Below are 22,073 nucleotides of genomic sequence, written 5' to 3'. Positions count from 1 at the left end.
CCACCGGCGGCGATCAGCAAGCCACCACCACCGCACCTCCACCACCAAACCATCTCCACCGCACCATCACCACCACCCCACCACCACCAACAAGTCCTTTTTACTAAACTTTTGTTTGTCAATTCAAAAACATTAATCGAGCATCGATTCTTGATAAATATGCGTGGATGAACATTAATATATGCTTACTTATTGTTGGGTTGCAATGCGTTAGCCGATTTTGGAAAAAAAAATGAGATTGCAATTGATTTTTTTGTGTGTTTTCGTTGTTTTCCCAAATCGGTTTATCCAGACCGATTTTGTACACGAAAATCGGCGTCACAATATCGATTTTTGTTAACAAAATCGGCGACACAACGCCGACTTCACAAGTCAAAATCGGCGTTGTAACACCGATTTTTTTTTATGATTTTTTTTTTATTTGATTTTGAATTTAATTAAGGGTAAATTAGTATTTTTATGTTGGAGGTCTTGAACTAATAAAAAAATGGGCTTGCATATATTCGCCGCCTTTAATTAATTGTCAAAAACCTCTCTGTGTTATAAAAATTAACAAAGATCCCCTTATATTTTGTTTGGTATAACAAATCGCCCCTTATTCGCCATTTGACTGTTGCCTTAGCTAAATTGACAGTAATACCCCTAGTACATAAAACACAAATATGGCCAAAACACTAATTTGTTTTCAGTTTACATAAAAGTAAATTAAATTTTATTAATTAAATACCTTCTTCTTCCAACCATCTCTTCCATAGCCTCAAATGTATCTCGCAAGTTCGTTATCGGTAAAACGTCGACTCAATCGACGGAAAACAAAATGGTGCCCTCGCCGGAGCAATCGAACTCCAACGGTGCCGTTCGACATTTTCCCATTCAGTATTGTACCCCACCATGACCTTCTCTTCCCAATCAATTATCTTTTGTGTGCCACCATCTTCACCGAGGTCACCCCATTTGGAGCAGAATATAGTAAGAAGAGGAGCTGAATATCGTGAGAAGAAAAGAGTGTATCGGGATGTTGTGCTGCAAGGGAAAAAAAAAGTTTTCTGGGTAAAATTTCTGAAAATTTAAGTTGGAATTTTCGTTCTGAAATTTCAGGAAAAAGCTTAAAGCTCAGATTTCAAATTTTCGGCCCTTCCCTTGATTTGTTTTGATGTAGAAAAGAGCTTCGAGCTTAGAATGTTGGTTGGTTTTTTGCTGGAAAAAAACATGAAGAGTGAGTGATCTTCTAAGAATAAATTCCGACGGAAAAAAAAATCTGTCGGAAAAGCGTGCGGAAAAACGTATCATTTGGACAATTTCCGGCTAAGGCGCGCCATCGGGGCAGGATTTTGTGTGGGTTGTGCGTGAAAATGGTGGAGAGTTTAAACGAGAATCAGTTAATTTGGGGAGAGGGCGTTTTGAAATCGCCAATAACTGAATTGAAAATTCTAAAACTTTCATTTTGATGTAATGAAAATTTTGAGGTTAATATGTAATTTCAATTTTTTTATTTTAAGGGTATTTAGGTCTTTTCAAGTCAGAACACGCACCCCCAACCGCAGAATCCGCGAGTGCAGAATTGAGAACACGATCAACTGTTAGAGACTTTATTGGCTTTGACTAACTTTCATAGGAGAGTCCGTGCTTTTTTTTTTTAACAAAAATGGTTTCTCAACAATTAAAGTTTACACAAGGCTGGTTCTTGCAAAAAACCCTTATGAATAATCTAATACGGGAGTTTCTATGCAGTACGTGCAAAATTATTTGAAGTAATGCGTCGTACCCAGCCCAGTTTGAAATAACTCAGAGTCCCAAGATTAATATATTAGTATTAAAATATGGATAGATGAAAATCAAATATATTTTATATGAAAATCCTATGTTGTTTTATGATTAAATTCAATATGAACCCTTCTCGGTTTAAATCTTTGATTAAATTGTACGATTACGATTTGATTCAAGCATTTTATGATTCAATTCGCATTATTCATATGGTATATGAAATATTAAAAGAAAGAAACGTTATGGCAACCTAAGAAATCCTAATGACATATTCTTATTATATTATTTTATTTTATATTTTTCAACTTATTTTCTCTAATTTTCTTTCCTCATTTATTTAATGATCAATTTCATATTGTGACTATTAAGTTTTTACAATTTTTTTTTTAATGAGTTTGTATTATTAAATTTGTATAAATGTTGATGCTATTACCGATATCACTAATAAATTTTATTATAATTACTAAATATAAATATCGAATGGTCAAGCAAATTCAAACTTTTATAACAAGATGCATTGCGTGTTGTTAAAAGTCCATTTTCATGTGGTATTGTAAATTGAAGGCATGTGAGAGGCATATGCCATTTTCCATCCAACTTAACTGCAAAAATAAACGGACCAATTGTGTCAAAAAATGGCATGATTAAGGACTAATATCGTAACTTCAAAATGTTAAGAGACAGTTTTGAGAAAATGGGTAAAGTATGAAAACGGAAAATATATGTTATGTTTGTTAGCATTTTCAAATTCTTTTCACACTTTCCCCATGATGAAAATTATTTTTCTACACTATTGTCAAAAACTTTCCCCAAAACAAATTCAAATATTTCTCTGTCTAACAAACATGATTTGACCGCTACAGTGAAAATTATCTTAACAAAAATACAAAATCAAATCACTTTATCTTTTAAATTCTTCTTCCAAAATACCTTTTTCCCAACACCTTTCAGACATGATTTGACTTGCTACAGTACAAATTGTCTCCTCCCAAAACACAAACAAACAAACTTCCAGGATTTATGCATTCCAAGTTTCTTGGAACAAAAATTAGAACCCATTTTTTACTTTAAAAAAAATATTTTTTTTTTGACAAAGTCATTTTCGAAACATTTTGACTCCGATTTCCACACTTCAATAGCCAATTTTTGAGGAAAACCCTAACAAGTTTCTCAAGCTTTCCAGGCCCATCAACACAACAATTTAAATCCTACCCAAATGATTAAGAGGGTGTTTGGCTAACCTTATAAGATGTTAAAAGAAGCTTATAAGATGTTTTAGAGCTTATAAGCCACTACAAGAATATATACTTTTTATAGCATATTATTATAGCGTTTATTTGTTAGATGCTATTGTTTCATCTTTAATTTTTTAATTGCTTAAAAAAAATGCTATAGTACCTTTTAATCTTCCAAAGTGTTTGGTAATTTTTTTTTAAAAGATCTTATTCTTTTTTTTAAATAAGCTGTTGGAGAGCAAATATGATCTTTTAAAAAAAGTACCTCTACCCCACCTTTTTATTTAAGATCTTATATTGAGTAAAAATAGGAAATAATCTCATTATCCAAACACTCTAAAAATTAATCCTAAAAATAAGATGTAACAGCTTATCAACTCTTAAAACATCTTATCAGACGTAAGAGCTTATCAACTGTTTAAAATAAGCTTAGCCAAACGCCCTAGCTCTAAAATTCGTATTCCATTCATCAATAAGTTAAACGTGCGATAACCATGGCTGTAGAACAAGATGAATCAGTTCACTTTCCACTCGAAATGATAAAAATCATCGTGCCAAAATTACCAGTTAAATCTCTTCTTCGATTCAAATCAGTTTCCAAGTCATGGAATACTATGATCTCCGATCCCACGTTCGTGAAGAATCATCTCCAAATATCGAAACATTCGAACCCGCATAATCTTTTCATGCAAAAGAATCCACACTCTAAAGGTTTTTTTCCTTTGGTTAAATTCGAAGACCGGAAGTTCCGAACCGTAAAATTACTAGAATGCCCCTGTGCCTGGGATAAGTTCTTGGCCTTCTGCGATGGCCTGCTACTTTTATCCGACATCTCTTACAAGAAATTAACGTTGTGGAATCCATCCACTCGACAAACCACAAAGTTTGAGTTCCCATATGCGCGTTCTTGTTATCCAATGAGTTACGGGCTTTTTCACGATCGAACCGTTGGCGATTTTAAGGTAGTTGTTATATGTAGGGACCACTACAAGGTTTATTCGTGCAACGACAAAGCATGGACGAGGAAGCGACGAATTCAAGGTATTGGTCTAGTACAGATTGGTTACGGAGTTTGTGTTGACGGGGTTGTCTATTGGGTTAATCGTTGGAGTAGTGACGGAACGCATATTTTATATTTCGATACGAAAGATGACGACGAGTTGAAGGTTTTGCGGAAACCGGAAAATGTTAACTTAACGGGCAAAATGATCGACTTGATTTGCTTGAGAGACAGCTTGTGCATGTGTTGCATTGGTAGAGGCGTGACGAATGTTCAAATCTGGATAAAGGGAAAGGGCTCTCGCAATAGTACGTGGAAGGAGTTGATGACTATTGAGAATGTGCAGACGCGGGCTTCTTGTTTCGAGCCACTACTGCATTTTGTCGGGAATAAGATTTTAATTGTATGGAAAGATTCAAAGTTAGTCGTCTACAACCCTTCTGAGAAGACGTTTGAAGAAGTTGACGATAGTGTGCTTTCCGGACGCGGATTTTTTCCGTATACGGAGAGTCTTTTCTTCCCCAATCAAAATAATTAAAGTTTTTTTTTTCTTTTTTTCTTTTATTTTCGAAAATGAGTTTGTAGTGGATTTAAGGGTCAATTTGTGTTTGTGAATCGAAAGTGGATTTATGAATGTGAACACTGAACACAAACCAGAGCAACCAAACTGACCCGTGTCCCAAATTAAAACTAATATAAAATATAGGACCTAATTGCAATATTTGAAAACTTCCATTAAAACAACCCTTAAATTAAACCTAAATCTGGCATGGCCAATTAAACCAAAATTCCAAACGCATGCCGCTCTGCAAACTCCAAAACCATGGCTGAAAGTACATCATATCTTCCACCGGAAATCATAGAAAATATCCTGTTGAGGTTACCGGCTAAATCTCTTCTTCGATTCAAAGCAGTTTCAAAATCATGGAATACCGTTATCGCCGATCCTGTATTCGTCCAAAATCATATCCGACAATCCAAACACTCAAACTCCGACAACCTTTTTCTATGTCCCAACACGTATCCTATTCCTGTGGTTAAATTGGGAGATAAAAAAATCCAAACTTTACAAAGAATAGAATCCCGCTATGCCAGGTGGCCTGAACTATGCTTTTGTGATGGCGTGATTCTCTTAACCGACACTACATACATGAGGTTTGCGTTGTGGAATCCATCCACTCGAACGTCGAAAAACCTTTGGCACAAGTACAGCTGTCCGGACGCAGCTTTCGGGCTTTGTCGCGATCCAGCCACCGACGATTTTAAGGTTGTTATTGCTGATTTAGACTACTACTCGGTTTATTCTTGCTGGAACAAATCCTGGATCATGTTGAAAAAAAAATACGATACTAAATACACCGGTTTAGGTGTAAAAATCGGTAATAATAACATGGGAGTCTGCGTTGACGGGGCTAGCTATTGGCTTTGGAGTAACGACAACGCCACGCAAATAGAATTAGTGTATTTTGATCCGAGAGATGACGAGTTCAAGAATTTGCACATGCCGGAAAATATTGCCGATGCCAACCAAAAATTTACGTATGCGGTCGAATTGAAGGGATGCTTGTGCGTGTATTACAATGGTATGGACGAGTCCAGGATTCAAATTTGGACAAAGGAAAAGGGCATCGATGGTCATTCTTGGAAGGTGTTGATAACTGTTGAAAATGTGGGGATGTCAATTTGGGCTTTTCAGCCACTATGTTTCGTCGGAGATAAGATTGTAGTTTGGAAAAGAGGTCTTCTTCGTCGTGTATTACTAGTCTACATCCCTTCTGAGAAGAGGTTTGAAGAATTTGAAAAGAACACTGTTGGGATATTTGACTATCCAATTCCGTATATAGATAGCATTTTCTTCCCCACTGAGAAACCGAGACCTAAGACGAAGAGGGAGAGGAAGTTTTTGCAATAGGTTGATTAATAACGTTTTTGGTCGTGATTAAAAGTAATTCATGTTCGTTTTGCTTATTGATCTATGTTGCCCAATTCGGTCGTAACACGTGGATTAATAGCTATTTGAAGCCGCGTGTTATTTTGATTTTGATCTTTCTTCTAGTAATAGCTAACAAGTGTTTATGAATTTTGTTTCTAAAGTAAGCGAGCGTTTGGTTATATGCATGCACGAATTCTTGGTTTGCTTTGCTCGAATAGATACGTAGGATCTAAATTCAGTGTTAAAGATATATTTTAATTTTCCTATGCAGTCTTTTTCGGTTTACACCCCATGTGTATGTGTGCTTAATAGATTAGTTATTTATGTAGATCTACGGATAAAAAATACATGGCGTATTTTACCAGGTGTCGGATCTCATAAGCTGCCTCTTTCTGTGCACTCGTTTTTGTTTCGTTTAATGCTTTTGGTTGTAATTGTGATTCATGTTTGTTTTGCTTATTGAAATGTTTCTCAATCAAGTCTTAATTAGCTTTATTTTTCATGAGGATATGCATTGTGGCCTCAGATTGCTTCCATTTATTGATAGTCTATTATATTCTTCACAAACCTGAAAAAACCCGACTAAGTATAAAGTGCAATTCAAAATAGTTCTTATACATGAAAACTAAATAAATAAATACAAATAAAAACTATCTAAAAGCTAGGCAAATTAAAAAAAAAATTAAAAATTGCACTTTATTATACTTCCATAATTATTTACATAATATTGACTTCGATGCCTCGTCGTTACAAATTCAATACTGAGCGATGATCATAACAAAACTACATCATCCGAGCCTTTTCTGGGGACATCGTTTTAATCATTTTGTTTGTTTATTTTAAAAAAACCATGACATAACTTTGAGGAAGAAAAAAAAAACCGTCTTTCAGCCGCATTCCAATTTTACGGTTCAACCAGCCAAACCAGACCGAGCAATGCAACAAATCGGGGTTTAACTGGTTCAACCGGCCGGTCCAGTACAAGATGCCAGAAATTATAAGAGAAAGTACAAATTGCACTTCACCCGCTATAAATTTCCTATTATGGCACTTTCCCCCCTAAAAACTCAGAAAAGAGATAACTCCCCTCGAAATATTGATTTGGTTGCAGTTTGCCCCAAATGTCAATTTTGTGTGGCATTGTGCAATAAAAATAACATTTTAAAGGGACAATCTGTAGAAAATTAGTGTTTTTAAGGGGCAACGTGCAACAAAAATAACATTTAAAGGGGTAACGTGCAAAAGAAAAAATTCAATTCCAGTTAATAATAATCCATTGAAATTTTGCTATCAGGACAATGTGCAACAAGTATAACATTTTGAAGGGGGACGTTCACTTTTTTCTTTAATTTTGAGGGGGTAAAGTGCAAAAAAAAAAATTATAGGGGGTGACATGCAATTTGCCCTAAAAGAAATAACAATTATAATAGGGTTGCTCTATCTAGAATTTCTCTCATTAAGGTTTGAGATCGTCCTACTAGGAAATGAAACTATCACAAAATATAACAAATACTCAATCAGGTTTGATTTGCCATTTTTCTGGTTATTGCATAGCTACCCCCGGCATGGGGTGTTTTCCGCAATTTTCGAAACTGCTGCAGGGAGTCAGCTGCTTGGGAGTGGAAACTCTGCTTATTTGCACTAACCCCCATCTGGGGTTCGTTCATCCAGCAACTTTAGAAATTCTAAAGTAAACATTAACGGATAATTAATGGGAATATACATTTCCGTTAACGGATAATTAACTGAAACTCTGCTTAAAGAACTATACACTAAAAGTTATTAAAAAATATAAAGTAAATATAAACATTTAGAAATTAACTTTTGTTTATTTTTTTTGTGTGGAGAGGGTTTGCTGTATTTTTTAGGGGTAGTTTAGTTATTTCATTTCAGTCAACGGGCTTTTTTTTAAATAACCTACATTATAAGGGGTATATGATAATTTTTTTTACACTGGTGCTTTTCCAGTAATTAGACATTTTACGGGGGTGTATACAATTACGTTTTGGCCAAGAATAAAAATAAAAACTGACATGTGCCCCAAATCAAAACTAGTTTAAACTATGGGACCTCATTGCAATTTGCGAAAACTTTGATTAAAATTTAGGGTTAAATACAAAAATACCCTGTACTATGAACTTTATATCATGTACCCCATACTATACATAAATACAAAACCACCCCTACTATTATATTTTCTCCAAAATATGACGATAATACCCATGTTAAAGCCTATGTATAAGGGATTTCTTGAGCCATTTTCCACTATATTTTTAAATATTTTCAGTCAATTTTACTTGGAAAATTTTGGTATTTATATTTTTTTCTCCAAAACATCTAATTGTTTAGATTTTTTTTTTAATTCTGAATAAAATATTTTATTTTTGTCATTTTCAGTTTCTTCATTTTTTTTCTTAAATGTCTTCCGATAGTTCAAACATCCTAAGATTACAAACAACTTTACGATCCTATGATCGTTGAGAATTTGAACTAGCGGAAGACATTTAAGAAAAAAATGAAAAAATTCAAATGACAAAAATAAAAGGTTTTTTTCGGAAAAAAAAATCTAAGCAATTAGATGTTTTGGGGAAAAAAGAAAAAATAACAAAATTTCTCAAGTAAAATTAACTGAAAATGTTAAAAAGATATAGTGAAAAATGACTCAAACAAACTCTTATATTTATAGGCTTTAGCCGGGGTATTTTCGTCAAATTTTGAATAAAATGTAACAACATGGATGATTTTGTATTTATGTATAGTACAGGGGTATATGATACAAAGTCTATAGTAAAGGTGTTTTTTGTTTTTGTATTGAACCCTAAAATTTAAAGCCGTACATATATTCCCTTCTAACCTAGATTTGCCGTAGCCAAAACCAACACACACTGCAACCCCATCGCCGGCGAAGCACCTCCCATGCAAACTCACGCGCCGCCCTACAAAAACTCCGAAACCATGGCTGATAATACATCATATCTTTCACCGGAAATCATAGAAAATATCCTGTCGAGATTACCGGCTAAATCTCTTCTTCGATTCAAATCAGTTTCGAAATCATGGAACACCATGATCGCCGATCCTGTATTCGTCCAAAATCATATCCGACAATCCAAACATTCAAACTCCGACAACCTTTTTCTATATCAGGATGCAGCGTTTTGTTCTTGCACCATATACAAATTGGGAGATCAAAAAATCCAAACTTCACAAGAAATAGAATCCCCCTACATCTCGTGGTATGAGCTATGCTTTTGCGACGGCGTGATTCTCTTAACCGACGGCACGTACCGGAGGTTCGTGTTGTGGAATCCATCCACTCGAACGTCGCGAAAGCTCTGGCACAAGTATCGCTGTCGCTACGCAGCTTTCGGGCTTTGTCGCGATCCGACCACCGACGATTTCAAGGTTGTTATTGTTGATAAAGACTACTACTCGGTTTATTCTTGCAGGAACAAATCATGGATCGCGTGCAGAAACGAATACAAAATCGAACACACTGGTTTAAGCATGTGCGCCGGTTGTAATATCGGGGGAGTCAGCGTCGATGGGGCTACCTATTGGGTTTTCAGGTGCCGGAATTCCATACGGATAGTGTATTATGATCCGAGAGACGACAAGTTCGAGTTTTTGCAAAAGCCGGAAGACGACGTAGTCAACGACAACAGATGGTTTTACGTGGTTGAACTGAGGGGACGCTTGTGCTTGTACTACAACAGTATAGACGACGAGTCCACTATTCAGATTTGGACAAAGGAAAAGGGCATTGATGGTAATTCTTGGAACAAGTTGATGACGGTTGAGAATCATGTGGAGATGTCGATTTGGGAGTTTCATCCGCTATGTTTCGTCGGAAATAAGATTGTGATTCTGAATAGAGATCTTCGTACATTACTCGTTTACGACCCTTGTAAGAAGAGGCTTGAAGATTTTGAAGAGGACACTGCGGAGATGTTCGGCTTTGTGTCGGTTTCAGTTCCGATTCCGTATGTAGATAGCCTTTTCTTCCACACTGAGACTCCGAGACCCAAGGCAAAGGGAAAGCTGAAGCGTTTACGGTAAGTGGATACGTAATGTTTTGGTTTTAATTTTTTACTTGTTATTCATGTTCGTTTTGCTTGTTGATCTATGATGCTTAATCCGGTCGATCGGAACACGTGGATTAATAGCATTTTAAAGACGCGGCCGGGATACGTTTTGATTTTGATATTTCCTATAGCAATAGCTAATAAGTGTTTATGCATTTTAGCAAACTGCAAAAGTTGGTATGTCCTGATTTGAAAGACAATGAGCGCTCATGAATGTTTTAATTTCCCTGTGCAGTCTCTCCGTATGCACGCGTTTTTGTTTCGTTTAATGTTTTGGTCGTAATTACTTGACATTAGGGTTTATTTGGGTTCTCTTCGGTTCAAATATAAATAAACGACAAAGGGCTCCATTTATTGGAAGATAAACCGACTAATCATTAACAAACTATATGAAGAATCAAGAAAATATTTGGGGAATTTGTTACTAAAACGAACTTCTAATTCATCAAAAAATGCATTAATGGCCGCCTAAAAGAGTTTCCGATATGATGTTCGTAAGTTTTGCGCCCAAAACACTGATATATTAAGAAGCTGTTTAACTGTCCTTGCTACATAATCATTCCGGCAGTATATCGATCGATCTTCTATATATTGCCTTAAACTATTTCGATTCACCTATAGCCCCGTTTACTTTTTTTTCCGTGGATTTTACCAACTATAAAAAAAACCAAAATAAAAAATGAGATAAGTTGAAGATATATGAAAATGCGATAATTTTGATTTTATAATATCACTATTTATAAGCAATTTTGAAACTGCAGTAATTCTTCAAGAACAAGAAAATCAAGTAAAATGTTTAATATTTGCAGCAATCATTTCTAAGCTACTAAAAATAAAAAAAAAAATTAAAAAAAAAAAGGAAAGATTCTTCAATTCACCAGCCTAGTCCTCATCATCTAATAACAGCAATACTCGGAGTCTCGTTTTTCTTCAAATTCCGATCGGCAGGCTTTCTAAAATACTTAACGACGTACATCGTATTCTTTTCATCATCGTCATCACGATCGGGCTCGTAAAACGTAACCACATCTCCAGCTTTCAAGTTATGAGCCCTAACGAACATTCCCCATCCTCCACCAATCTGGTAGTGTATGCTCCCCCCACTTCTGACCTTCGATAACACCATTGCGTATTTCCTATTGATTCCGTCGAACACAATCATGGTCTTCGAGTACGATTCCGGATCCTGGTTTTTAATATTCGGATCGCCGGATATTATTAACGCATCAACATGATCGAGTTGCAGTGTTGCGTTTTCCTTGATCACGTCGTACGCAGTTAGCGTCTTCGATAGGCATTCTTCTTCCGTTCGGTAGTAACTGCACATAGTGATTGATTAAGTAACCCTTTTAATTTTGTTCTAGGGTTTAAATGATAAAGAGCATGGAAGAGAGAGAGAGAGAGAGAGAGAGAGAGAGAGAGAGAGAGAGAGAGAGAGAGAGAGAGAGAGAGAGAGAGAGAGAGAGAGAGAGAGAGAGAGAGAGAGAGAGAGAGAGAGAGACCTGGCACCCGGGCCGGAAGGTTGCTCTAACGATGACAGTAGAATCTCGAAATCTTCATCGGAGTCGGAATCTGATCTATCGGGGGGTTCGCCGATCTTTGCTTTCCCTTTCTCTTTCCTCGACCGGCGTCGATAAGCAACACCATTACTTCTTTCAACCATTTTCTTGAAATTATTAATTAGTTCAAGATGATGATCAGTTGTTTGATTTTCTTCAAGAGTAGTGCTGATGTAATCTGATCGAGAAGAAACAGTTGCTTGATTTGAGTTTATAAACCGCCTTTCGGATTAATTGTGTACTTCTCTTTCGCGTTCTTTAACTATCTATATATATATATATACACACACACACACACACTCAATCTACTTTTTTTATTTTATTAAATCAAAAAATTAAATAGTAGAAGCAGTGATTTGGCCAGGAAACGGCTCAATACATTTAAATTATGGTAAATTGCAACCGGCTCCTTGAGGTTAAGTGTGATTACAAAGAACCCCTTAATTTTGAGAAATTATATCAAGTCCCCTACAGTTTGTAAATTTCTTACATCCACCCCCTACAAAAGGGTGTAATGAAAGAAATCTATAAATTTCAAGGAGGTGAATGTAGTTATGAAAAAATGAGGGGTTCTTTTGGTAATAGACATTACCTTAGGGAGCGGTTGCAATTTTGCCTTTAGAATTAAAACCGTTTATACAGTTTTTCAAATATTTATGTTAAAACAAGCACCTTGAGCCTGATTCGGACGCAACAACAACTAACTGCATCTATCGCATACGCTCGTCTTTAAATAAACTCCATTTATAAAATTCAAAAACACGATTCTATAAAATGTTTATAATAAACTCCGTTGAGGTCATCATGGTGTACTTGCGTAATTAAACCGACACATGATCCATCGAGAGTACATAATTATAATTTGAAGAAAAGATCATGGGCCAAATACGACTAAGTACTAACGACTGAATTCTCTGCGAAATAGAACTTTCAATTAAAGTTAAGCAAAAATCGCAATAAATACATCAAAGCTAACATAATCCAAGAATAGTGTACAGACACCGATTTACTAACAAATGAAAAACACCACTGCAAAATCAGTTAAATAAAATATCAAATAGATTAAAAACAAATTACGAGGAAGCAAGACTAAAATGGAAGTCTATAAATTCATGGTTGCTTCGAGAGAGCTCCAGCAGCAAACAAAAGATTCCTCGGAGAGAACTGTGTTTTCAAGAAAACAATTCAATAATTAAGAATTGAGAGACAAAAGAAGAAGAAAAAGATGAACTTGCTAATGTTGTTACCTTTAGAGCATAAACGGGAGTCGATTTGGTAGGCAACGTCTTCAATGATCTTAGTCTATTCACACTTCCACTTTTGCTGGTAAAAAAAGAAAAAAAAAAAAAAAAACAAATCCAATATTATTCCAAAATAATAATAGTAGTTAAAACTAAAATATCCAGTTTATATATTCAGGAAAACTTTGATAAACATACTTCTCTTCAGCTTTTGACACCTTTGAACTAGTGGCGACATCCCATATTTTTACAGTGCAATCGGCAGAACCAGAAGCAAGAAGTGAACCTTCACAACTGAAATAAGAATCGTCGACATTTCTCATCAATTCAAGGACTTCAATTACAACTACCTTTTACTTCTCGATCGGAAATTATATTTAAAAGAAAAACCTGAAAGAAAGTGACCAAATGCAAGAGCTGTGGCCAACCAAAGGGGAAATGCATCGACCAGTAGCAAGATCCCACATCATTATAGTACCATCTTCATCACCAGACGCCATGTAACGACCATCAGGCGACATTGCCAAAGATAAGATCATGCTTCTGTGACCAATGAAAATTCTTACGCACTCCCCACTCTGGACATCCCATAACCGAACTGTTTTGTCGCTAGATCCAGTTGCAACGTAATTGCAGTTTGCATGCCATTGTACACACTGAAACACAGAAAGTTAAAGACAATTTTATTACAGGTGAGGGAGTTTCTGTTATACATCAAAACCCATTCGACTAGTGGAGCTAGAATCAGGAACTCTTTTTCTACGTTTTGTCAATAAGTCACAAAATTAAGGTGTGAAATAATATGGTTAAGTAACTAGGAGAGAGCATCGCTTACATATGAAACGTGCACGCATTATGATACTTATATTATATACATCACATGCATGTATGGGACATATAGACCCACATCTGCACATCTACTGGCCCATTTAACTTCAAGGAGAACACACACAGAGAGACGAAGAGGAAGAGCGACGAAATTACTTACATCTACATCAGATAAATGGCCTGCCATTATTCTCAAAGGCTGTATTCTATCCACAGACCAGATCCTTGCAGTTCGATCATGTGAAGCACTAGCAAAATAGTGTCCCATTGGACTAAACTGCAATATAATAACCTGAGTCAGATACGAGGACAGGAAAATTTTGAGACAAGTAAAATACAAAATAAAACATTTGCAGAATGTACGGAAATGAAGTTCTACGTCAACTCTCTACCCCATGATAACGGCAAATTCTCTCTAATGCCAAAAACTTCTGCTTAAGTGATTATGCAGCTACTTTTCCTTTCACATCCTTTAATACAACAGTCACTCCTTCACATATACACTACAGTAGATTTGAGTGAAGAGCAGAGACCGAGTTCTACCTACCTAAGGTACAAATCTGGCTATTACCGGTGCACACAAATTTTTAGTTCGAATTTTATATGAGTTATAACCTTTCAGAATAAAAAAAATCTTTTTGATATTCCCTCATTTTGTTGTGTGCGTTTGTGTAAAATGTGTATAGGGTGGGAAGTGAAGTACGAGACTTCTGAAGTTCTTCACTGAAGCCCATTTACATACCTGCACATCCCACACGGGATAATTGTGACCCTTGTAGCATACAAGATTTGTATTCAACTTTGTGCTCCACAATCGAACTGCAATCAAAAGCCAGGTTTTACTAGTCAGTTAAAAAATCAGATAGAAAGAGAGAGGGAACAAATAGGGAGTAAAGTTAGATGTGAAACAAGGGCGTAAGCCGAAGCGAATCTTGAAAAGAAGTTTCTGCACTAAAGTTGTCAGCTAAACTTACTTGTTGAATCTGATGATGAAGACAAAAGAAAATCCCCAAACGGACTAAAAGTCGCTGAATGAACAGGACCAGCATGACCTCGAAATAATGTGTACGATTTTCCCCCAACATTTGAGCTAGACATATTCTGATTGGGGGTTAACTCACTTTCACCCTGCAAAGCTGGTATCACTCGAGTAAACAAACATTGTCGTTTCATACGAAATTACGAACATATGGATTTTCCATGACAACAATAGATGAATGTAGCTATCTTACAAATCATACTAAAAACCCATAATGTTATAAATGTAGTATAAAACCCCGCATGCTAACAGGCAAAAAAGTCAAATCCATACTACAGGCATGTAAGTAACCATACAGAAGACAAGCTCGTAACAGAACTTATCCCAAATCACGAGGCATGCCAAAATCACCAAAACGCCATCTGATTTCAGAGAAAAATGTGTACTCCACAAATAGTATAAAACAGGTGAAGGGAAATAAGAAATGACTTACAATTTTGACTTTGTTGCCCAAGCTTTGCCATGTCCCAAACCTGTCAGTTCTTATTTTTGAGTTATCAAACAACAAGCAATACTGAAATGAGATAACAAAAAATATAGAAAAGTAAACAACCTTTAACGATGAATCTGAAAAACCACCAGCTAATAGTGAACCATCATTAGATATTGATGCACAATTCAACCTGTGAGAGAGTAAAACAGCCAAAGATCACCAGAGATACAGAAAACATAAAGTGTACCAAACCATAAAATAATAAATATGAAAAAAAGCAAGAACGATTGTCTGAAAAGTATACCCATTATGTGTGTTGATAAAGGTATAGAAGCTTATAGAAGGCAATGCCGTGCTATTTAACTGCACACGATTCCTCAAGTCTTCAAGAATGGAATGCTCTACCTCAATTGGTCTAAGAAGAAAAGGGAAAATGATAAGCAAAACTTGCAACATAAAAAAATAGCAAAGAGATTTACCACAAGATAAATTAGCATCATCTCTTTCTAATGCAGACCATGTGCAGACGTGAGCATAAAAACAATTTTACAATTAGCAGATTTTGGGTCTCGGAACTACTAGAACAAAATACATGATTTGTTTTATGGTAGATACAGGTTGAATTATTTCGACGATTTTTTATGTGTTATTTGCTATGGGTCACTTGATCTTTTAACAACAGTTGCTCATAACAGAAATAATGGATCATCTATTAATTGCTTTATTGAATTCCTTCTAATTTTTACGGTAGGAGCACTGCTGATAGAACACTACATTACGTTGTAGGAATTCGACTTATCCCTTTCCTGCAAGACAACACTTTTTACATTCCCCTTAACTTTCAGCATCTATGTATGACTACCTATGTGGAAGAAGAAATGAAGAAGCATTAACCAAGGGTACTTTAGGAAATACATTACTGGTAAGGGTAGCTCCGGTTTGACACGCGGTGCTCCAGATACTGTGACATTGTCTGCACGAGAAGCTTTTGCTGTTGCATTGGAAACCTTGTCTTTTTTCAGCTTTTTAAGTGAATTGCCTTGCTTATTCCCATCAACAGATCTTTTCTGGACACAGAAAAAAGAATCATCAGAAACATTAGAACTCGAACTGAAATTTGCTATAGCGCTTCTGCACATCACAAAATGAAGTCACTGACCTTATTTTCTTCCAGGTCCCCTTCTCTCAGTTCTCCATCTCCCTTTTCTGAATCCATGTTCGAAGTCTTTTCCAACTTTTCTTCCAAAGAATCTTCAAGCAACTGAGATAGTATAACTGGTATAAGGATGCCTAGACAAGAGAATCCAACAAATATATATGCTTTCTCTGGAAAATGCGAGAAAATCACTATGACATATAAAGAATAAACCAATTGAAACAAGCAAAACCAGCTCTCAAGTTCCACCCTGCCCAACTACTTGAACTTCATCTAATACTGAAATACCAACTCTCCTACCAGATTTACACAAGCAAACACCTCATTTCCAAACCAGCAACTTAATGCAACCATATCTTGAGTAACTACTAGACATATAGTATAGGAACTAGCTCCACTTCGACTAGCAGTAGATAAAACTAGTAAAATAATATGCAGAAGATCCAACTAAGGAGCTTCTTCACATCGCAGACCAAATAGTTCTCAATAAAAGAAACATACCATTTTGCAACCAGAACATTTCTCATACACAGTAGCGGGACCACGTCATTTCTACTCACGGACAAATAAATACTTCAGAAGTCAATAGCAATTATAGATTCATAAATACTTAAGACTAAGCGTAGCTCTAATTCATTACTAAGAAACACTATCAACCACATCTTCGCCTTTTCGTTTTCTTTTGAAAGGTCTAATGCAAACATATCATTGCTTAATCATTACATCTGGAGGAACATTAGAGCAATATTCATTCTCCTAGACAATAACATGAAATCCAAAAACGAAAGACGACTCTGTGAACTTCAGATTCAAATGAAGAAAGATGTACTCATGAAGGAGATAAATGTGTAGTAGTTGACTAACCCCCCAGTGAATTTCCTTTTGATTTATAAGGTTAGCTGCATCCTGACCACTTCCAAAAAGCGAAACAAATTCAGCATCATCCGCAATTGAACTTGGTTGTCCAGGAGAAACTGTAAAATGCATTATTGGTTTAATATACCTTTGCGAAAATGCTAATGGACATACAGGAAAGTTAAAACATATGAAAAGCAATCACATTATTAGATTTAAACTTCAATAAGAATGCAAAATCGCACCATTAAAGTTGATGTGCTCATTGATGACGCCAATGATTGTAATAGATTGAGACTTGTGCAGGTATTGCATAAGTAGGTCGTACGAATACTGCAATGAATAAATGAAACAAGTAAGAATATACCCGGTAGGAATGTATATCCAATACGAACTATCTACATGAGAAGTAGTTTATACCATATGATAATTCCCATCAATACATACTGAAACAGTTAGTATATGTCTTAAGAACAGTACAGTTAATAGTTTGTGCCCAAGGATACAAAAGGAAACTCCAAATATGCAGTATCAAAGACTCAGGTCTAACCTGAGATGCATATACGGCATTGCTTTAGAAGTATTTTTCGGCGTGAAAGATATGAGTGTTTCAATAAACAAGCACAGCAGGCTCAACGGAAATATGTTTCGGTGTTTAGGGCATCACAAGATTTGTTATTCACATATGTAATATTGTTGGTTAAGGCAATTACAGCCATTACCCTTATTCTGGGTTATGCATACGGCAGTCATCGATAATACTTCTGGCTTATAGAAATCTTCTTGGAATCGAACACTAGGAATTGCACAATCATTACGAATATTCTGAGTTATTACCAGCTGTTGGCACATATTTTCCCTATGATACTAGTTTTCGGATACGTTGCATACCAATAAAAGAAACTACCTTTTTTATCATGCTTTCTTCACGGGATAGATCTCTCTCCAAAATTTCAAACTTCAAAGTGGTAAAAAGTGTCTTATCCATGGACGGTGACCTTTTTTTAATGACTTTTTACTTCTGAATCCTGCATTTATATCTAATGTAAAATTCCTCCCCTCCATTCCCCTTCTAGTAATTCTAAAGCTTCTTCAATAGCAATCATGCGAAATTAAGAATGCTGTTTTAACTCTACCATGCCTAGAAATATAACATAAGCATATGAAAACTACTACATTGGATATTCTGGACTGTCTCTATTATTAGGTTAGAAAACAGAATCAATCTGTTCCATTAAGGTTTACTTATCGTAACAGGATTTTCCATTTTCCAGTTGAATCACTCTCCATCGTGCAGCCTTTATGCTAAAAGCTTCGCAAATACTCACTTCTCAATACATCCTATACATGATTAAAATATAGTAACAAGAAACGGGATTTTTACTATCTAAGTACCTTGCATCGTTTTTTTTCCTAGTTACGAATTATCGATGTACTGTATGCAACTTCAGTATCTCATGATTGACGCGAAAAATATTATGCAATGTAAAGTAAACATAAATGAAGATAAATTACCTTGCATATCTTAATATTCACTTTGCTCTGCCTCAGGGAATGTGCAAATTCCATTTCCTACACAAACAAAGAAACTTTTACGCCAAATTGAGCTAGAATACATCAAATTAAAAGTTTGGATAATAATTATAGGACAGTGGTGGACCTCCAGATGCGAGGGAGAAAGAACGCCTTCCAGTTTTTGGAGATCGCGAGAATGTATCACATCATGGTCTCCTCGAAAGCTATTAAAAAAAGATCGAGCTGAAAAACAAAAGGCAATGGTTTAAGAGGTTCCAATTGTGAGAACACAAAACAAAGTGAAATCTTTAATACACTTACCTTCCTGAATATGACCCTTGGCCACAAGATCCATAAATCCATGGACAAATACTGGATACAACACGCGAACCAACTCGTGCTATATAGATAACAAAGGGAACATCTGAGTAACATAACATCTCAAAGCAAAGCAATAAAAAAGGATGTTCGTAAGCAGAGCAACTTAATACCTGGTATTGATCCAATGAACTATAAGCCCATGACCGAAGTTTACCATACCCTTCTTGATATTGTGCAGGACTGTCCACTCTGAATAAAAAAACATGAAATTTGAATGACTGATAGCACATTCCATTAAATACACAACAAGCAACAAGCAAAGCCGAAAAGTTACATGCATAATTAAAGGCTACTACCATATATTTCTATGCTGAAAAATCTAGCACTCCTCTCAGATAATAGTCAAACAAACACCAACAGAACAGATGAAATACAACAAAGCTAATCGAACCCCATGTTTTTCGCCCGAAAAACGAGAGTAAATTATGCATACATCAAAGTCAGGTCGAAATTTAGATAAGCTAAAAAGAGTTACTCAAAAGTGCCTGAAATTTTCTACATACTCAGAGAAGGCGAGGATTTGTTTGGCAATATCAGGATCAATTTGTGCGGTTGAAGAAGTGTTGCTGCCTTTGCTATTCTGCTGCTTCTCTTGCTGGAAAGCGAAGCCTGCTTGCTTGAATCCCCTTTTATCCAAATACGCTAGAACTACCTTGTCGATTTCTTCTTGGTCCATTCCGTCTCTTTCAATTCTATGTATTACAGGAAGTAAACCCTAAACCCCCTAAATATTAAGGTTGGCTTTCTCAAATTTGAGAAGCCAAAAACTGAAATTGCAAACTCGCTTCCGCAGAAACAGTTTAGAATTGCGCAATTCTCAATTTCACACAAAATTCACAAGCTAGATTTTTCCCCAGCAGAATTGCGAGCCCATTTTGTTGCTCGCCCCTTTTCAGAAAATCAAACTCCACTTCACAACAAGCTTAAACACTTCTTCTGTAAAACCTAATTTTATTTTTTTCAATTGAAAACAGAAACCAACAATAGAAGATAGATATTCAAACTGCCGGCGGTGGGGAACGCGACGGCGAAAGATGAAAGGTGGCGGGAGCGGCCGGAGCGGTAGAACGGAGGTGGGGTTGATTTAAAAATTAGATTAATTATTACTCTTTATTTTATTATATACATATATGTAAACATATGCAATCTGCTTAAAAACGTTTTCTGCAAAGACACGTTTTCTTTTATTTTTTTTCCTAATTTAATGAGGTAAGGGCATGTTTGGCTCAGCGGTTTAATGAGGTAACTTCAAAACCGATTTTTAAAAGTTCATGCATTAATAACCAAATACGCCCCTTATCAAATAGGACAAATACCACTTCACCCCCTATAAATTTCCTATTTTGGCACTTTTTTCCCTACGAATTTTTAAAAGAGATAACCCCTTGAAATATTGTTTTGGTTGCACTTTGCCTCAAAAGTTAACTTTCAATGGGCATCGTGCAACAAAAACAACATTTTAAAGGGGTAATGTGCAGAGAAATAATGTTTTGAAGGGGCAATGTGCAACAAAAATATATATAAAGGGGCATCGTGCAACAAAAACACTCAATTCCTGTTAACAATTCATCAGAATTTGTTCTATCGGAGCACTGTGCAACAAGTATAATATTTTGAAGGGGTACATTCACTTTTTTAAATTTTTGGGGTAAAGTGCGAAAATATATTTTTACAGGGGTTGACATGCAATTTGCCCTATCAAGTGTATGCAAAAGGGAATTGTATGTAACAACACAAAATTCCAAAACCTCTTCGCGAACAAAAATCTCTACAAGCTCGAAAACCATGGCGGCAAACAACGTGAGCATGTCGAAGAAACAATATTACACATCGGATCTCCCGCTCGAAATCGTCGAAATTATCTTGTCGAAACTACCGATCGATTCTCTTCTTCGATTCAAAGCAGTTTCAAAGTCGTGGAATACTATGATCTCGGATCTTGTATTTGTCCAAAACCCTCGTAATATTTTTGTATGTAAGTCGCTGCGTAGTGGATTTTGTTCTCTTAAATTCGACGACGTACGTAGATTTTATTATTTTTTGGTTAAATTGCACGATCGAAGATTCCACGTTGTGGAAATATGGGATGCCGTAAGCAAGTCGTATGCTCTTGCGACGGCGTGTTACTAGTAGCCGACTATTTCAAGAGGAGGTATGTGTTGTCGAATCCGTCCACTCGAGCGGAGATAAAGCTTCGTTTCCCGTATAAATTCTCCAACAATTCAATATTTCATGGGCTTTGTCGTGATCCAACAAACGGCAATTTTAAGGTTGTTATTTTGACGCCGAAGTACTATGCGGTTTATTCTTGTACGAACAATTCTTGGACAGACAAGAAAGAATATCCATCTAACGGTCGTTTATTATTTAACAAACGAGAAGTCATTGTTAACGGGTCCACCTATTGGATTTGGAGGCGCGATAACAATGTCGAAGAAATTTTATATATTGATCCGAGAGACGATATGTTCAAGTTTATTAAGACGCCGAAAAATGTAGAACATGGGAAACGGATTTACGTGGTTTCTTTGAAAGGCTTTTTGTGCATGTATTGTTATGGAAGAGACGAGACGGAGGTTCGAATCTGGATTAAGGGAAAGGGTTTGGACAATAATTCTTGGAACGAGTTAATGACTGTCGAAAACGTTCGTGCATCTATTGATACGTTTAGACCACTGTGTTTCTTGGAGAATAAGATTGTAATTAGAGTCGAAGTTAAAGAAATAGCGGTTTACGACCCTTGCGAGAAGACGTTTGAAGTACTCAACGAGTGCAGATATTTTCATGACTTTGGATTAATTCCGTATACGGAAAGTCTCTTCTTCCCCCGACACGTTTTTCTGTGTAGAATTTAATTGGGCACGTGTTTAATGTGCCTTACGGATAGTTTCAACTAACTTCTTTTGATTCAGCTGAGATTGGTTTTTATCGATCTCTTTTATCTTTATTTGCTTCGATGATCAGGTTCATGTTTTAAGTCATCCGAACAAACATAGCCTCATGTTGCCTATTTTCTCCGTGTTGATTCTTCCTTGTTTATATCTTGTCG

General features: G+C 36.1%; 6 protein-coding genes across 6 annotated transcripts; 4 read left to right on the top strand and 2 right to left on the bottom strand.

The window, feature by feature from the left end:
• Positions 1 to 3,493: 3,493 nt before the first annotated feature.
• On the top strand, positions 3,494 to 4,537 carry LOC105954379 (F-box/kelch-repeat protein At3g23880). Its single transcript, XM_012978048.2, has one exon. It carries the CDS (start codon positions 3,494 to 3,496, stop codon positions 4,535 to 4,537), a length of 1,044 nt encoding a protein of 347 aa, XP_012833502.2.
• A 285-nt stretch (positions 4,538 to 4,822) lies between these two features.
• Positions 4,823 to 5,911, top strand: LOC105954396 (F-box/kelch-repeat protein At3g06240). Its single transcript, XM_012978065.2, has one exon. The coding sequence runs from the start codon at positions 4,823 to 4,825 to the stop codon at positions 5,909 to 5,911; it is 1,089 nt and encodes a 362-aa protein (XP_012833519.2).
• Positions 5,912 to 8,629: 2,718 nt separating this feature from the next.
• On the top strand, positions 8,630 to 10,286 carry LOC105954378 (putative F-box protein At3g17480). Its single transcript, XM_012978047.2, has 2 exons — positions 8,630 to 9,987; positions 10,099 to 10,286. The coding sequence occupies exons 1-2, from the start codon at positions 8,849 to 8,851 to the stop codon at positions 10,208 to 10,210; spliced, it is 1,251 nt and encodes a 416-aa protein (XP_012833501.2). The 5' UTR covers positions 8,630 to 8,848; the 3' UTR covers positions 10,211 to 10,286.
• Positions 10,287 to 10,723: 437 nt separating this feature from the next.
• Positions 10,724 to 11,818, bottom strand: LOC105954395 (uncharacterized). Its single transcript, XM_012978064.2, has 2 exons — positions 11,520 to 11,818; positions 10,724 to 11,336 (listed from the first exon to the last, which is right to left on the bottom strand). The coding sequence occupies exons 1-2, from the start codon at positions 11,678 to 11,680 to the stop codon at positions 10,910 to 10,912; spliced, it is 588 nt and encodes a 195-aa protein (XP_012833518.1). The 5' UTR covers positions 11,681 to 11,818; the 3' UTR covers positions 10,724 to 10,909.
• Positions 11,819 to 12,486: 668 nt separating this feature from the next.
• Positions 12,487 to 20,152, bottom strand: TAF5 (TBP-associated factor 5). The gene is made up of 19 exons (XM_012978076.2): positions 19,528 to 20,152; positions 19,135 to 19,213; positions 18,965 to 19,043; positions 18,789 to 18,886; positions 18,644 to 18,700; positions 17,374 to 17,461; positions 17,138 to 17,247; positions 16,277 to 16,378; positions 16,033 to 16,184; positions 15,422 to 15,532; positions 15,238 to 15,307; positions 15,118 to 15,157; positions 14,620 to 14,781; positions 14,388 to 14,464; positions 13,806 to 13,922; positions 13,208 to 13,473; positions 13,016 to 13,111; positions 12,824 to 12,899; positions 12,487 to 12,740 (listed from the first exon to the last, which is right to left on the bottom strand). The coding sequence occupies exons 1-19, from the start codon at positions 19,698 to 19,700 to the stop codon at positions 12,687 to 12,689; spliced, it is 2,007 nt and encodes a 668-aa protein (XP_012833530.1). The 5' UTR covers positions 19,701 to 20,152; the 3' UTR covers positions 12,487 to 12,686.
• A 953-nt stretch (positions 20,153 to 21,105) lies between these two features.
• Positions 21,106 to 21,879, top strand: LOC105954376 (uncharacterized). Its single transcript, XM_012978045.1, has one exon. It carries the CDS (start codon positions 21,106 to 21,108, stop codon positions 21,877 to 21,879), a length of 774 nt encoding a protein of 257 aa, XP_012833499.1.
• Positions 21,880 to 22,073: the final 194 nt, after the last annotated feature.

This window comes from Erythranthe guttata, chromosome 14, assembly GCF_056151865.1.
Source record: "Erythranthe guttata isolate IM_541 chromosome 14, IM_541, whole genome shotgun sequence".
NCBI classification, from domain to species: Eukaryota; Viridiplantae; Streptophyta; class Magnoliopsida; order Lamiales; family Phrymaceae; genus Erythranthe; species Erythranthe guttata.
Note: the sequence above shows the minus strand (reverse complement) of the source record. Positions and strands in the feature narration are given on the sequence as shown.